The 16,657-nt window shown below is 38.9% G+C and overlaps 2 protein-coding genes across 6 annotated transcripts in view; one reads left to right on the top strand and one right to left on the bottom strand.

Annotated features, from left to right (window-relative positions):
* ap4s1 (adaptor related protein complex 4 subunit sigma 1) overlaps positions 1 to 7,151 on the bottom strand; it is a 21,441-nt gene extending 14,290 nt beyond the window's left edge. For 2 of the 3 annotated variants that reach the window (XM_043698055.1, XM_043698056.1), the window contains exons 1-2: positions 7,108 to 7,151; positions 1,212 to 1,274 (exon numbers count right to left, since the gene is read on the bottom strand). Coding sequence is in view for 1 of the 3 variants with exons in the window: in XM_043698054.1 (XP_043553989.1) it covers positions 1,224 to 1,251 (28 nt within the window). In the remaining 2 variants the exon portion in view is untranslated. The remainder of the gene's footprint in view (positions 1 to 1,211; positions 1,275 to 7,107) is intronic. The other variant, XM_043698054.1, reaches the window with a different exon arrangement.
* strn3 (striatin, calmodulin binding protein 3) overlaps positions 6,557 to 16,657 on the top strand; it is a 190,492-nt gene continuing 180,391 nt past the window's right edge. For 2 of the 3 annotated variants that reach the window (XM_043698050.1, XM_043698049.1), the window contains exon 1: positions 6,557 to 6,950. In XM_043698050.1, coding sequence (XP_043553985.1) covers positions 6,708 to 6,950 — 243 coding nt within the window. In that variant the 5' untranslated portion in view covers positions 6,557 to 6,707. The remainder of the gene's footprint in view (positions 6,951 to 16,657) is intronic. The other variant, XM_043698052.1, reaches the window with a different exon arrangement.

The following is a 16,657-nucleotide window of genomic DNA, read 5'->3' as shown; positions in this document are numbered from 1 at the left end:
TGCCCGAAACATCGATTCTCCTGTTCCCTGGATGCTGCCTGACCTGCTGCACTTTTCCAGCAACACATTTCCAGCTCCCAACTCCTGTACTCAGTAGTCTGACCAATAAAGGAAAGCATAGCAAATGCATTCTTCACTATCCTATCTACGTGCGACTCCACTTTCAAGGAGCTATGAACCTGCACTCCAAGGTCTCTTTGATCAGCAACACTCCCTAGGACCTTACCATTAAGTGTATAAGTCCTGCTAAGATTTGCTTTCCCAAAATGCAGCACCTCGCATTTATCTGAATTAAACTCCATCTGCCACTTCTCAGCCCATTGGCCCATCTGGTCCAAATCCTATTGTAATCTGAAGTAACCCTCTTCGCTGTCCACTACACCTCCAATATTGGTGTCATCTGCAAACTTACTAACTGTACCTCTTATGCTCACATCCAAATCATTTATGTAAATGACAAAAAGTAGAGGGCCCGGCACCAATCCTTGTGGTACTCCACAGGTCACATGCCTCCAGTCTGAAAAACAACCCTCCACCACCTCCCTCTGTCTTTTACCTTTGAGCCAGTTCTGTATCCAAATGGCTAGTTCTCCCGGTATTCCATGAGATCTAACCTTGCTAATCAGTCAAGTGTAGATGTACAAGGGGACTCACATGTCCTTCTCAAAAAGTAAAGGAAGGTTAACATACAGGTGTAGCAAGCTTTTCGTAAGGCTAATGAAATGCAAGCCTTTATTGCAAGAGGATATGAATACAGGAGTAGGTAGTAAAGACAATGCTTCAATTCGTTAGGCGTTTGATTAGACCACACGTGTAGTATCGTGTGTACAACTTAAGTCTCTTATCTCAGGAAAGACATTATTACCATAGAGGGAGTGCAATGACAATTTACCAGACTGGTTTCTGGGACTGTCCTATGAAGAGAGATTAGGCAAATTGGACTTGTGCACTATAGGGTTTGGGAAAATGAGAGGTGATCTCACTGAAATCTACAAAATAATTGGAGTGCAGGTTCATAGCTCCTTGAAAGTGGAATCGCAGGTAGATAGGATAGTGAAGAAGGTGTTTGGTATGCTTTCCTTTATTGGTCAGAGTATTGAGTTCAGGGCAAATACAGATAACATGTTTCCCCTGTATAGAACCAAGAGACACAATTTTAAAATAAGGGGATGCCACTTCAGTGTGAGATGAGAAGAAATTATTTTACTCACATGGTTACGAACCTTCAGAATTATCTTTTGCAGAGGCCATGAAAGCTCAGTCTTTGAACATTTCTAAGGAAAAGATTGAGACATTTCTGATTACTAACAGTGTATAGGGTATGGGGATAGGGTTGATAAAAAGCATCAAAGTTGTTAATTAGTCACAATCACATTGAATAGCAGGACAGGCTTGATGGGATGAATGCCTTACTCCTATCTATTTTCTTGGAGACAGAAATTGAACAGCTGGAAAAGCTCAGAAAATTTGTTAGAAGGAATTGAGTGCACGATCTCTAACAGGATCTTTGCAAAATAGAAACCTTACCTGACAAACTGCAGCTAATATTTTTCTATTATGTTTTACCATAATCTCTGGTACAAAACAAATTGTTTCTGATTATTTTATTGACAGTTAAATTCTACAAAACAATAACTTTCTACGATAGTCTCACCAGTATATCAAGTCAACATTATAGAGATTAACTGTACGTAGGTACTGTACTGTGCCAGTATCTCAGACAACCTTAACAGTTACTTTAAATAGACAAGATGCTAAAATCATGAGCATCAGCTAAATAATAATCTCAAATCAGATAGAAATTCAAAAGTGACAATAGAACAGATATTGTCAAACCAGCCTTACGCCTTTCCTGACTATTATATGAAAGTAGGACTTCAGTCACCTTAACATCAAACATGTCAAGGACTAAAGAGATGAGGAACTGTCTGAACCAGACTGAAATGCAATATCAGTGTGACCTCAATGTACTTTGGTTAAGTTTGACTCTTCCTGGAACAAACTTTCACACTTGGAAGACATGAAGCAAATTAAATGTTATTAGAAGATGGAAAAGAACTAAAATTACACAAATGGAAAATATTTTGAATTATAATATTTATTTTTAAAGCAATGATTGATATGTACAAGGAAAATTAGACAGAAAATAGATGTTATTCATTAAATAGAATGTATCCTGAAGATAATTCTAGCTGGTTACAATATGGGATAACTATTTTTGGACTCTTCTATCCTCTGACTAACTGCACACCACAAACCAGCAACTGAAAGACTAATATTAAAGACACTAACAGCTGCTTCATGCAGGCATGAATGTGGCTCATGGTTACAGTGACTTCCACTCCAGTATTTCTGTAGCTAAATTCCAACTAACTTATGAAGCTACTATAAATACCTTATCTTCATTGGTTCACATGATGGGAAACCCCATTCATAATTCAAACTAAAAATCTCCATTGTTGACCAATCACTCAGAACTAATAGCAATTCAGTGTGATTGAAGAATTGTACTTAGGAACTGTCTATAGTATAATCAATAAAAATAGATACAGCTGTTCACTCCCTCCCACCAAATCACTCAGATGGAAATTGTGCCACGTTCTACTAAGTTATACTTGAAAGTGCAAGGTCTGCTCACTGGTCCATGCTAAGTTCGGTCATGTCAGTCAAAGCAGCACTGGGGATTTGTAGTTGGCCTTTGCATCCATGGATTAACAGGCAAGGTTTTATCTTTTCATTATTTACTGACGACTGCTGGAGAATATCACACTATGTTAGCACAGCACCAGAGCATTGCTATATAAGTCCATAAAACCAAAAATCTTCATGCATTTTATTAATACCTAACAGATACTGAGGTTCTCTGAAGTGTTTCACAAAATAAAATATTTTAAAAGTATAGTTATGGTTCTTTATCAAATAAACAAGGCAACTGGTGCACAGCAAGATGTCACAAATGGAATTGAGAATGGAAATTAACCAGTTTTTGGTGATGTTAATTGAGGGGTTATAAATGTGCCAAGCACTCGTCCTTCCTCTTTAATCACCACATCATAGTGATTTGAACAAAGAAGCATCAACTCAATACTGCTCTAATATACATACTCAAGCTTGAAATTATATCTTTCTGACTAAAATTTGACAATGTTACCACTGGGCCATTATGACTGCTTATTAACAACTACTATTCTGACTCAAATGTAAACAATAAGCACTTGAATGAACTTCTGATAGTCACTGGTACAGGATTAGAGTTCCATTGGTGCAGAGACTATCTCCAGGACTTCAAGGAACAAAATATGAAAGATTTGTGGTTATAGAATGCCTTTAAAGCAAACCAGGTTCAAGGGGCCAATTGGCCGATTCCCGCTCCTAACTTGCATGTCAGTATAGTCGTAGAGTCAGAGACAGAGTTATACAGCATGAAAACAGATCCTTCGGTCCAACTCATTCATGCCAACCAAATATCCTAAACTGATCTAGTCCCATTTGCCAGCACTATATCCATCCTGTTCATTGTGTCCTCAAAGAGTTCTAATAAATTTGTCAAACTCAATTTCTCAGAGTGGATCACCAAAGTGGTGGTAGAATAAACCAAAGACTAAGGTTATCTTTATCGTCCAGGATTATCTAAGAGTAGTAGGTGACTTTAGCAGCAGAATGATGTGCTTACGCCAAATCTAAAGATGAATGGCTCAGTTGATTGGGGCTTATTCTCCCATAGACCTGGATCCAATATACCGGCCACTACAGCGGACAGCTGAAACTGACAACCGGAAGCAGCAGGGACAGGCCACTATAAATGCCGGAGGAAACACCACAGAAGCCCTTCACAGGAAGCTCCCAAGCACTGAGGATGTCACCTAGACAGGGGACGAAACGTTTGCAACAAAAACTTCCAGCTCGGAGAACAGAACCACAGCATCTCCCAGTTGAGTTGGGATTCCATCCCTGCTCTTGCTCATTGTTATTTGCAACATTTAAACACAAACTGTTACATGCTAGCTCTATAATAAAAGTTAAATAGAATAAAAGTAATAGATATATTCATATAACTACTTTATTGACCAAATTAATGGTTTTTTATACAATGTCTCAATCTATGAAGCAAGGATGGCCTTCAGAATACTATTTCAGTCACGGTATCTAATTAGTAAAACCTGATTAATCTTTGTTGTCATTATCTGTAAACAACTTTGTTTTTGTTTGTGAAAATTACTAATTATATTCTTAATCCAGGATTTATAATAATTTTGATTCACCCAGTTTTCTCCCAATCCCACCCATTCTGAGTAAATTAGATCTATATTCTCTGGAATTTAGAGAAATGAAAGATGGTTTTATTGAAACATGCAAGATGCTGAAGTGGTTTAGCAGATTAAACAATCCAAAAATGTGCAGGTTAGGTGAATTGGCCACGCTAAGTTGCCCGTAGTGTTAGGTGAAAGGATCTGGGTGGATTGCACTTCGGTGGGTTGGTGTGGACTTTTGGGCCAAAGGGCCTGTTTCCACACTGTAATCTAATCTAATCTAAACACAGAAGTTGTTTCTCCTGGATAGGGAATCTTGGACACTGGTGCATTGTTTCAGTTTAAGGATCATTTAGGGTTGATGTGAGGAGAAATTTCTTCATGCAGAGGTTTGTGAATCTTTGCAATTTTCTAAAGTATTGTAAACTCTCCAGACAAATAATAAATGCGAGGTGCTGTATTTTGGGAAAGCAAATCTTAGCAGGACTTCTACATTTAAGAGTAAGGACCTAGGGAGTGTTGCTGAACAAAGAGACTTTGGAGTGCAGATTCATAGCTCCTTGAAAGTGGAGTCGCACGTAGATAGGTCAGTGAAGAAGGCATTTAGTATGCTTTCTTTTATTGGTCAGAGAACTGAGTATGGAGTTGGGAGGTCATTAGTCAGGCCACTGTTGGAATATTGCATGCAATTCTGGTCTCTTTCCTATCGCAAAGATGTTGTGAAACTTGAAAGGGTTAGAAAAGATTTACAAGGATGTTGCCAGGGTTGGAGGATTTGAGTTATAGGGAGAAGCTGAACAGGCTGGGACTGTTCTCTCTGGAGCATCGGAGGCTGAGGAGTGACCTTACAGAGATTTATAAAATCATGAAGGGCGTGGATAGGATAAATAGACAAAGTCTCTTCCCTGGGGTGGGAGAGTCCAAAACTAGAGCGCATAGGTTCAGGGTGAGAAGGGAAAGATATAAAAGACACTTAAGGGGCAACCTTTTCACTCAGAGGGTGGTATGTGTATGGAATGAGCTGCCAGGGAGTGGTGGAGGCTAGTACAATTGTAACATTTAAAAGACATTTGGATGGGTATATGAATAGGAAGGGTTTGGAGGGATATGGGCCAGGTGCTGGTAGGTGGGACTAGATTGGGTTGCGATATCTGGTCAGCATGGACAGGGTTGGACTGAAGGGTCTATTTCCATGCTGTACATCTCTATGACTCTAAATATGATTTTTGATCTCACATAATCAAGATTAATGGGAGAAGGTAAGAAAGAATAGCTAACGCAAAAAATGTGTTGTAATCATATTTAGGGGCAGCACAGTGGCTCAGTCATTAACACTGCTGTCTCACAGCATCAGGGACCAGGGTTCAATTCCACCCTTGGGTGACTGTGTGGAGTTTACACATTCTCCCACTGTGTGGGCTTATTCCAGTTTCCTCCCACAGTCTAAATACAATATGTTTAGGTAGACTGGCCATGCTAAATTGCCCATAATGTTCAGAAATGTGTAGGCTAGGAGGGTTGCAGGGATGCTTTTTCGAGGATCTGTGTGGACTTGATGGGTTGAATGACCTGCTTCCGCACTGTAGTGATTCTATATTTAGGACAGAAGCAGACTTGAAGGTCTGCAGGATGTTCTGTGGATATAGTCAGCCTTCTGGTATCTTTCACAAGTGAATATTCATTCTGTGTAAACTGAGACAATGAGTATTAGATGGATAATTAAACACGTAGCCCATAATAGTAAAGAAAACTGGACAGAAATCAACAACCACTGCACTGTGGCTGTTTCCCCTCTTCAGCTCAGGAACTCACAGTCTAATCTCTGCCCCAGTTAAACCAACAAAAAAATCAGTCAACCAACTCCTTTTGGCCAGAATGGTGCAGTGCTGGAAATCTTACTTCAAGTTAAAAGATTATTGTAGAAAGTTACAGCATTAGCAGGTCCTGTTAAATAAGACTCAATCATCTGAGTAAACAGGGTCTTAAATAACATCTGCAAAACAGTGATGCGAACACGGATTTGAATGAAAGAAAATAGCAAACATTTCAAATTAGACGGAGTCCCAGCGCGTTACTTAGGGGAAGTAATATCTGAGCAGAAATTGGTCTTTGATCGTAAAAGGAGAATCTCATTTCTTTTGTTTTGCATGCTGCTTTCATCCTCTGCATCCTTGCATGTGGAAACTTCAGGTCAGGTCCTAGTGAGTAGCCTGCATCCACTGAGCAGGTGTGTGGGCCAGTTAGGCGCGCCTGCGCACTTGCGCTGCTGCTGTATTTGGCTGAAGGGCCGCGGTTGCTCCTCCCCCACCCACAGCGCAGCCGCCATATTCTGCAGACAGAAGGGCAATGGCGGCTCGCTTGCGTCGCTGAAACTCATCCGGTTAATTTCCTTCGCGGACCCTTCCCACTAATATATCCAAAATAACAATACAAATCGTAGTAATAACAATAATAAACATGGATGAACATCCAATAGGGATGTCCTCACATAACAATTCCGGAGGTCCTTTGCTGGGCCCGGGAAGCAACGGCAGCAACAACAACGGCGTCCGGCAGCAGCAACAGCAACAGGGTCAGCTAGAGGAACTACAGCAGCGGCCCCAGTACACTATCCCCGGCATCTTACACTATATCCAGCACGAGTGGGCCCGCTTCGAGATGGAGCGAGCGCACTGGGAGGTGGAGAGGGCCGAGCTTCAGGTAGAGTGACAGGCAATGCTCGCACAGCGGGTCTGGGGGGTCCAGGGGAGGGCAGAGGCATAGCTGGGGACGTCGAACTGGGAATGAGCGATAAGGTTGTGTGCTCAGCGGTCACCCGGGGCTCGGAGGGAGGATTGATACAGCGGATAGTATTTACCAAAGTGTGGGGGCCATCCTCGCCGCCGCCATTTTTGTTTCCAATATGGCGCCGGACAGCTGAGTGTAAATAACTGGGAGCATGTTTGTATGTCGGTGCCCAAGGACCTTAAATTCGTCTAATGGCCCGATTATCAACTTAATTAGCTTCTCCCGATTTGCGTCCAATTGATGTTGCTGTCAGACAGTGCGCGCATTTTGCATCTGTGATCAAAAGGGGAATCTGAGAGCGGGTATCTGGCTGTGCAGAATGGATTGTTTGAGCATTGCTTGGGTAGCATTGCAGAAGCACTTGATGCAGAAGATGACTCAGTTTCCATAATTTGTCTGAAACTGTTAATCTGGACAAACATGTTAGGCTTGAAACGATTCAGTCGCGATCCGGCAAATTGGCGCTGACCACATCATTGGATATGGAGCAACATCTAGTTGACTGATGCGATATCGGTTTAATAACAGCTTAGTTTAGCATATTGACTTGGAATTTCATTGTGATGGTATTATTTCAACAAATGCCTGTTCTCACATTATGGAAACTCAAATTTGTAGTTGTAATGATAAGACAAAATGCAGAATCTGAATTCTTCGTTCACCACAGTAGTATCTATTTTTGAAGTTAATTCTAGCAACATCTTTGTTATGTTGCAGAACTTGTACAATGCATTCTCTGACTTGAAATACCCTTTATGTGGCTTCAAAATATTACTTTAAGGCAATCATTTGTACAAGTTGTGCAACACAAGGCAGTCTTGGCATTGTAGTGTTGAGGAAGTGCTGCATTTTTAGAGGTTCCACCTTTTGGATGAAATAGTAAACAGGCCATGTATATCTTTTGATCTCAAGAATAATTTTGGTATGATTTAAAATTTAGGAGTTCTCTCAAATCATTTATTCCTCAAACAACACTAAATGGATTAACTAGTCAGATTGGAGCTTTTATAGAAATTGGATACAGTTTGTTCATATTAAAGTAACTACACTTCAAAACTCGCTTGTGAAGTGTTTTGAAGAAATGTGACAATGTAAAGTTTTTAAAGAAATTTTACAGTTACTTTCTAATTGGTGTTGCCTACCTGACAATAATGTAATAAATAATTTTTTTATTTTCTGTTACACTTTAATATTGGCAACCTTTTTTAAAATATGAGGCAATGGCTTAATTTGCTATCAGTACATAATCTCAGTGTTTTTGTATTGTGAATATTTAATTAGACTATCTTTAATCTCACAGCCAGCCATTTAATTTAGCTCGATCTTTGAGTAATTATGTGCTGTTTATTGCTAGATTTTCTTAAATTAAATTTTCTGATGTAGTTTATGTTTTATATTTTTAGGAGCAAAATATTAATCCCTCCTCAGTTGAAATGATCTACTACATAGGAATCACAGAAACTAGGAGTAGGGCATTCAGGCCTTTGAAGTTTCAGTATGATCATGGCTGACCATATATCTACATTTTTCCATCTCCCTTGATATCTTTAAAATCTAAGAAGCAGTTCCTTTATTGAATATATTCAGTGATTTGGCCAGCATACCTTCTGTGGTGGAGAATTCCACAGATTCATTACCATTTGAATGAAGAATCAGAATACTCACAGTGCAGAAGCAGGCCATTAGGCTCATTGAGTCCACACCTACTCTCCAAAGAGCCTCCCATTCAGACCCACCCCCTACCTATCCTAGTAACCTTGCATTTCCCATGGCTAACCTCTCCTCACATCTCTGAATTGATGCACCTACCCAGATGAATGACACTGTGGTGATCAGAACCAGAAAGTTCATGACAAATTGCTTGCTTTAATGCAGGTTAGATGTTATTTTGTACATTTTTGCTAGTTTTTTCCTAATTTCTGTCTTATGAACTGGGGTTTGCCAGGATGGAGAATATTGATAACCAATTGCTTGCTTTAATGCAAGCAATTGGTTATCGATATTCTCCATCCTGGCAAACCGCAGTTCATAAGACAGAAATGAGGAAAAACTAGCAAAAATGTACAAAATAACATCTAACCTGCACATCTTTAGACTGTGGGCAGAAACCAGAGCACCTAGAAGAAACCCACACAGAAAAGGGGAGGATGACTATTCCCTGATTCTAGACTCTCAATCGGAAAAAAAATCCAGCATTGAGTCTGTCCAGCTGTGTTAGAATTTTATACATTTCAGTCAGATCCCCTTTCATCCTTCTATACACTCTCAAATACTCAATTCAAAATATTCTGTCCTCAAGACAGTCCTGCTATCTTCAGTATCAGCCCATTGAACCTCCGTTGCACACATTCAATAGAAGGTATATCTTTTCTTAAATAGGGGAACAAAATCTGTATGCAGTACTCCAGGTGTGGTCTGAACAAGACAGTGTTTGATGACACTAAGTCATCTGTACTTCTTTGCAATCCTTTTGCAATGAAGGCCAATATACTGTTTTCCTTCCTAATTGCTAGAGCACCTGCCTATCTGCTTCCATTGATTGGTTTGCAAAGGTATCCAGATCCCTTTGCATCTCCACACTTGCCAAAACATCAAACTTTCTATTAAACTACATCTAAGGGACCAGGACCAGTTGACCAAACATTCCAGGTCATCAAGAGATATACATAACCACGGTAAATCCTGACTGAGTGAAGCTTCTCAAAATCAAAATCCCTCAAAACATCAACACACCATCTAAAATTAATGTAAAAACGCATAGTAAGTCATTGCTTACTGGGGCTGTATTGCATATCGCTGTTATATTTTATTCACAGCATAAATACTCAGGCATGACAGTAGATTGTGGTTTTTGATGTATATAATTTTATCAAGAGTGCTGATTGATAAGGCGCTGGTTAAAACAGTTTACTGTATATTACTGTTTGAATATGATTCTTCCTTTCTGTTTTCACACCACAGTGTATAATTTTGCAATTAGCCATGTTGTATTGCATCTGCCATGTGTTTGCCCACTCAGAAATATGATTTTATTGCTGAGGGCTGTTCACACAATATTCATTATTCAAGTAGGAACAGCAGTAGATAACTCCTCCATCTTCTGCCATTCAGTGAGATCATGGCTGATGTTAACTAGCCATTTGCCTTGGTGTCATTTTTACTTGCAGCATTCTTGAGCAAAAATCCATTGACTTCAGATTTGAAATGAACAATTGAACTAGTACCTGTTACTTTGTATTAGACTGTATGCTTGGACCTTGTATTAATAAAATTGTTTGATCGCATGGAGGCTTCAGCCAACATTTGGCAGGCATTGCTGCATCAGGATTCAGAGACATGTCAATTTTTTGTTTGTCTGAACAGCCTATCCCTAATATTAGATAACCCTTGAGTGCAGATGACAATAATTAAGCCTGAAGATGCCCTGATTTGTATGACCCTGAAACATGGGCTTACCGAGGCATCACTGGGAATGAAATAAATGGATAGTACAGGTTTCACCTCTGAAATCTTATTGCACTCTTGTTTCAATGTTTTATTAACAGTAATGGGAGTTTTTGATTAGTATGAAGGGTATTTATTCATGTATTATGAATGTCCTATTTTGTTTTTATATCCAAAATGAGGAAAATATTAAGCAACTTCAGAAATGCTGGCATTTTAAAGTATTTGTTATTTCAGAGAGACCACTGAATTATTGATAGCAATTGTGACTTAAACCTGAAGATCGTTTGCATGTGACTTTCTAGTAAGACAGTTTTTATTGTGAACACCAGCAGCAGGTGGAGCACTGAGTGCTCAGGAATAGACGCTGCAGTGTGACAGCACTATCCAGTGAGATGGGTGGCAGTGATATAATCACATTGATTACATAGATTGCTTCTAATTATACGTGCATCAGGGATTTTGGCGAATTGAGGTTTTCTCCCCCTTCCTGGATAAATTGGCGTGAGAAGCAACCATGGCAGCACGGGATTGCTTCTAAACATAAATTAATGTGAAGTAAAGATGGGGCAGTCTGCACATGTACTAGTGTTGACGGCATTGCACATGGTGACATCAGCAGTACATGCATAGGCAACTCCTGAAGCCTGACATGGACAGTTGATATCACCGGCCCCATCTGCACGTCGCCGTTGGCCATTTTGGCGCAAAATAATTACTCCATTCTAAGAAATACAGTCTTTTTGTTGTTTTGAAAAAAAGCAAATGTTTTTTTTAAATTGAATCTGTTTGATCCTTTCAGTATGGATTGCATATGACCAAGGATTGTCTACTCCTTATATTTATGGGAAAGTAAAAGTCATTACCGACATTTTACTGTTTGTTGTTAATTCAGTTATTCAATTTATTATTTATCTTTATTTCCCTTTTATAAAAAAAAGACTTCTTTTTCTCAATGATTTGCAGGCATTGCCAAACCAGAGTAGATTGCTTCAAAATCTAAGTTCCTTAAATATGTTAACTATTTTCAAAATTACACTAAATTAGTTAAATTTGGTAATTTCAATGCACAGTTATTGAAATATATTTGACTTAAAGCTAGACAGAATAAAACAATAATTAGCTTTTGATCAGTTATAAAATAAATGGTCAGGAGAACATTTTTGTGTTTTTTTTTCTGTTGAAGGTAGGATGAAGAGAAAGTGTCATGGAAATAGATGAACTGTAGCTTCCCATATGCTTATAACTGTCACTCTGAGATATGCTATTTTCAGTTTTTGTTCAAAGTGTTAAGAAATTTATGTGCATCTATTTGCTGTGCAAATTTCTGGTGGGGCTGACAGATGAAAATGGCACTGTCAGAAATAAAGGGAATGCCTTCAAGCTGACTAACTGTAGAGATGAGTAATAGTGAGCTAATGATGACTGGTATTTGTTTGAAGTATTCCAATTTAGAAATAGTAAAGAAGAAAGGATATCTTATGGTGTTGATTGCGTTTCTTGTATTTATTTTAAAATTATTAAATGCAAGAGTAATTTCACCATCTTCTCTGGAAATTGTTGCCAGTTAACTGTCTCTCATTTCTTTTAGACTTTCTCACTGCCTCCCCTTTTGATTTGCTTTTCCTTTTTGTCTTCCTTTTATCCTCTCCAGAAATTCCATGGTGCCTCGGCATGTCAAGTTGGGAGGCTATGATTGTCTTTACTTGTGTGTAAACAAAGAACTGCAGATGCTGGAAATCTGAAACAGAATCCGAAATTGCTGGAGAACTTCTACTCTCAGCACCTCAAAAATGTATTCTGAGGAAGGGTCACTAGACCTGAAAATGTTAACTCTGCTTTCTCTCCATAGATGCCACCAGTCCTGCTGAGATTCTCCAGCAATTTCTGTTTTTGTTTCATTTATGACTCATTCATCCTGAATCAGCTACTGAGCATTCATGATTTTACTTGTATCTGTCTGAGGTAGCTCTTGTACCTGGAGCTGAAGTGGAGAACCTCATTTCTGTCTGATCTTGCTGTTGAGAATTAACAAACTTTCTACCAGTAGTAGCTTAGTACTTTTTTGAGTAACAAAGAGCTATGCGATTCAAGTCCAGAACCATCTGGCTTAAAGGTAGCCATCTGCTTGAACTGAATAATTGATTTGTTTTTGTTTTAATAAGAGAATTGATGTTTAATCTGAGAAATTATTTAGTTCAGGATTTGAATTTTGGAAGTTTGTGGAGTAGTTGGTATACATTTCACTTGTAATTCAAATGTTTCAATTCAGTTTTTTTCACTATTTTCCCATTTTGCTTTGTTTTCTGAATTCCTTCAGTCTGCTCCTATCCAATAATTGGAATTAAGAAAAGCAGTTGCGGTGTCAGTCATGAGTTGGTAGTATCTTTGCCATATTTTAAGCTTGATTATGATAGACTGTGATCATTCTTCAGGTATTGGATTTGATGATAATTTGCGCTTGAAATTTTATATCAGAAGGGTGAATATTTAAAACTTATAATTTAAGACTAATTTGCTGCTTTAATTTCTAATCAGAAATCATGTTGTCAAATCTTGTTCATGCCACTCACTAATTTTACCATTATGTTTAGCTGAAGTAATCAATATCACATTTTATTGTATGGTGACTTGCTGTGGCAAATATTCAATGTGTACATCTTGAAAAATGTACTAAGTTTAAATTATTTCTGAGCCTTGTTGGAATACTTGATATGCATTTTATTGTGTGGTATAATTGAATTAAACTGCATTTTTAACATTCTTGGAGTCATAAAAAAGGTTACAGTATAGAAGAAGGTAATTTAGCTTGGGTATATATCAATGTTTTGTAAGAGCAGCTCTGTTATTCCTATTCATCCAACCTTATCCTGTTGCCCAATAATTTTTGTTCTGTTCATGTGCTTCTCTAATTCCATTTTAAGGCCCATGTTAGAATCTTATAAACTTGCTGACAGTTGTGTATGTATTCATCATATGAGTTTTTATCATTCCTGAATTCCTTTCTACCTTATGTTGAATTGTAGCCTTTAATTCAGTTTAGCTATTTGGCTCCAAAAGTATGGTAGAAGGGATGGCACTGTGCCTCAGTGGTTAGCACTGCTGCCTCACAGCATCAGGCACTCTGGTTCGATTCCAGCCTCGAATGACTGTCTGTGTGGAATTTGCACGTTCTCCCAGTGTCTGCGTGGGTTTCCTCCGGGTACTCCGATTTCCTCCCACAATTCAAAGATGTGTAGATTAGATGAATTGGCCAAGCTAAATTGCCCATAGTGTTGGGTGCATTAGTCAGAGGTAAATGGGTCTGGGTGGGTTACTCTTCGGAGGGTTGGTGTGGACTTGTTGGGCCAAAGGACCTGTTTCCACACTGTAGAGAAGCTAATCTAATCTAACAGATTAAATGGTTTAAAGTTGTTTATGCATGTGAAGCATTGTATCAATTTGGAAGATGATAGTGCTGATTTTAAAAGCAATTCCGAGCAGGTAAACCATTGGTACGCAGTTTGTTCTATTATAATTAATTCCAAAATGGGGGGGGGGGGGTTCTGTCATTAACCAATAGTTTGCTAAAAGTTGTAGAATTTATCCGTGATGGATCAGAATTTGCTATCAAAATATTTGCAGAGCCACTGAGGCTTTCTGTTCATTATATATAAATGGAATAGGTGAGAAGCAAATTTTCAGTTAATTGCTCACATGCATAAGCTTTGCAAGATGTACTGCTGTGCTGTTAGCCCTGTGAAAACATCATTTCACTTTTTAGATCAGGATTGACATGAATACCATGAAATTGCGGTAGTAGTGTGGTAGATGTTAAGTAAACTTGCAGTACTTAGGCCTAGTAATTCATAAAATGAACTTCTAACAATGTAATTGTTATTATTGCTCACAAATAATCCTAGCACTGGAAGTTAACTCTTACATATTTTATTCCTTCTCACCTGTTATCATTCTCAGTCCTTTTTTAATCCTCGACCTTTCCTTTAATATCTTTACTTCTCTTTCTGTACCTGATTTGCATTGATTCTACTTTCTTTAAGACACCTTCCTTGAATCTTGCTGTGTTACTTTCCTAATTCTTAAAGTCTTTTCAGTTAACAAGATGCACTATTAGTCCTTAAGTAAGGAGTATGAGTAAACTTACAGGCTGTGAACCTCCTCCTGCCATTCATTGCAATCATTGTTATTCATGGACTTCAACTCAACTTTCTTAATATCTCGAGACCAAAAATCTGTCTGTCTCACCTTTAAATTTATTGAACTTGCAGCATCTGCAGTCCTCTTGGACCGAGAGTTCCAAATTTTTGCAAACCTTTTTGTGAAGTAATTTCTCATCTCAGTCCTAAATGATGAGATTGCACCCCTATGTTTTAGATTTTCTGGCATGTGTCTGCCTTATTAAAACCCTTGAGAATCTCAATAAGATTGTCTCATAAAACTGCAGTATTCTAGTTCAGTTTCTGGTCAATGGTAATGCCCAGGATATTGATGGTGGGGTATGCAGAGATGGTAATGTCCATGTCAAGTGATAGTTAGATTCTTTTGTTGGAGGTGGTCGTTGCCTTGTACTTGTGTGGTGTGAATGTCGCTTGTTAGCCCAAGCCTGAGTATTATCCAAGTCTTACTGCATATCTCATGAACTGTTCCAACACCTGAGGAGCAATAAGTGATACTGAATGTAGTGTAATGAGATGAATGACCTCCAGCAACCCCCATAGATGTTTTTCTTTGTGCTAGGTATGAATCAAACCAGCAGAGACTTTTCCCTTGATTCCCATTGACACTAGTTTTGCTGCGACTAGTGAGACTCCTTGATGCCTTACTCTGTCAAATGTGACTTTGATGTCAACGGCAGTTCCTCTCACCTCCCCTCTGGAGTTCAGCTTCTTTGTCTGTAATTGAACTGTATAAGGAGGCGATGAGCTGAATGTCCCTGGGGAAACCCAAACCGAGTGCCAGTGAATAGGTTTTATGAAGCATTTGCTGCTTGATAGCATTGCAGATGACTACTTCCATCACAACTGATAATTAAGAATAGAATTAAGGGGCAGTAATTCACTTGGCTGGATTTTGTGTAAAGGCATGCCTGGGCAATTTGCCACATTGCCCAGTAAATGCCACTGTTGAAGCTGTACAGGAGCAGTTTGACCAAAGCATGGCCACTAGCCAAACTGAATTGAAATGGGTGCAATGCATGGGCATGTTCTTATCTGCAAAGAACAGAGCCCTTTGTATTAATATATGTGTCTTCCAGTGCATGCAAGTGTACCACATTACACATCTGACGGATATAATCCTAAATTGGCTGTTAGTGTAATTTTTTTGTGCACTTGGGATTGTGCAGCCAATATTGTTCTAATTGTAGAATCATATCTAATGTTTGATGATGCGTTTAACAAGTGCAGATTGGTTGGGTATGGTTAGTCACTTGCTTGTTGTGAGAATCCAAATAGATAAGCAGTGAGAACTGATCACCAGTCCTTTATGCTGTATAGCCTGTATACTTGGCATCACACAGGCATTAACGTTCATATACTAATACTGATTTCCTTCAGTGCCTTCCTCTCACTAGACCCTATATTCTCCAACATTTTAGGATGTTGTTTGTGTCTTCCTTAATGAAGACAGAACCAAAAAAAATGTATTTAATTGGTCTGCTGTCTTTGTTCCCCATTCTAACTACTTCTATTACTGATTGTAAGGGACCAACATTTGTTTTCACTAAACCTTTTCTCTTCATGTATCTATGCAAGCTTACATAGTCAGTTTATATGCTCACTGTATGCTTGTATTGTGCTCTATCTTCCCCTCGTTAATCAATCTATTTTTCATCCTTTACTGAAATCTAAACTCAATACCCGAAGAGTGTGTGTGACACCCACAGCAAGGAATGTGGCAAGCAATAATTAAAAATCCAGTTGGTCACTTCTGTAGGTCAGAGAGGTATAACAGTACAATAGAGGAAACCAACACAACATTAAAAGGAGAGCGCGGGAAAGAAAAGAGGCATTTCAGCTGCCATTGCCCACAAAAAAAATCAACGAGGTAAAAACAATGACTGCAGATGCTGGAAACCAGATTCTGGATTAGTGGTGCTGGAAGAGCACAGCAGTTCAGGCAGCATCCAAGGAGCAGCTCCTTGGATGCTGCCTGAACTGCTGTGCTCTTCCAGCACC

The sequence above is a fragment of the Chiloscyllium plagiosum genome, chromosome 10, assembly GCF_004010195.1.
Source record: "Chiloscyllium plagiosum isolate BGI_BamShark_2017 chromosome 10, ASM401019v2, whole genome shotgun sequence".
In the NCBI taxonomy this organism is placed as follows: domain Eukaryota; kingdom Metazoa; phylum Chordata; class Chondrichthyes; order Orectolobiformes; family Hemiscylliidae; genus Chiloscyllium; species Chiloscyllium plagiosum.
The sequence above is the reverse complement of the archived record's forward strand: the minus strand, read 5'-3'. Positions and strand labels throughout refer to the sequence as shown.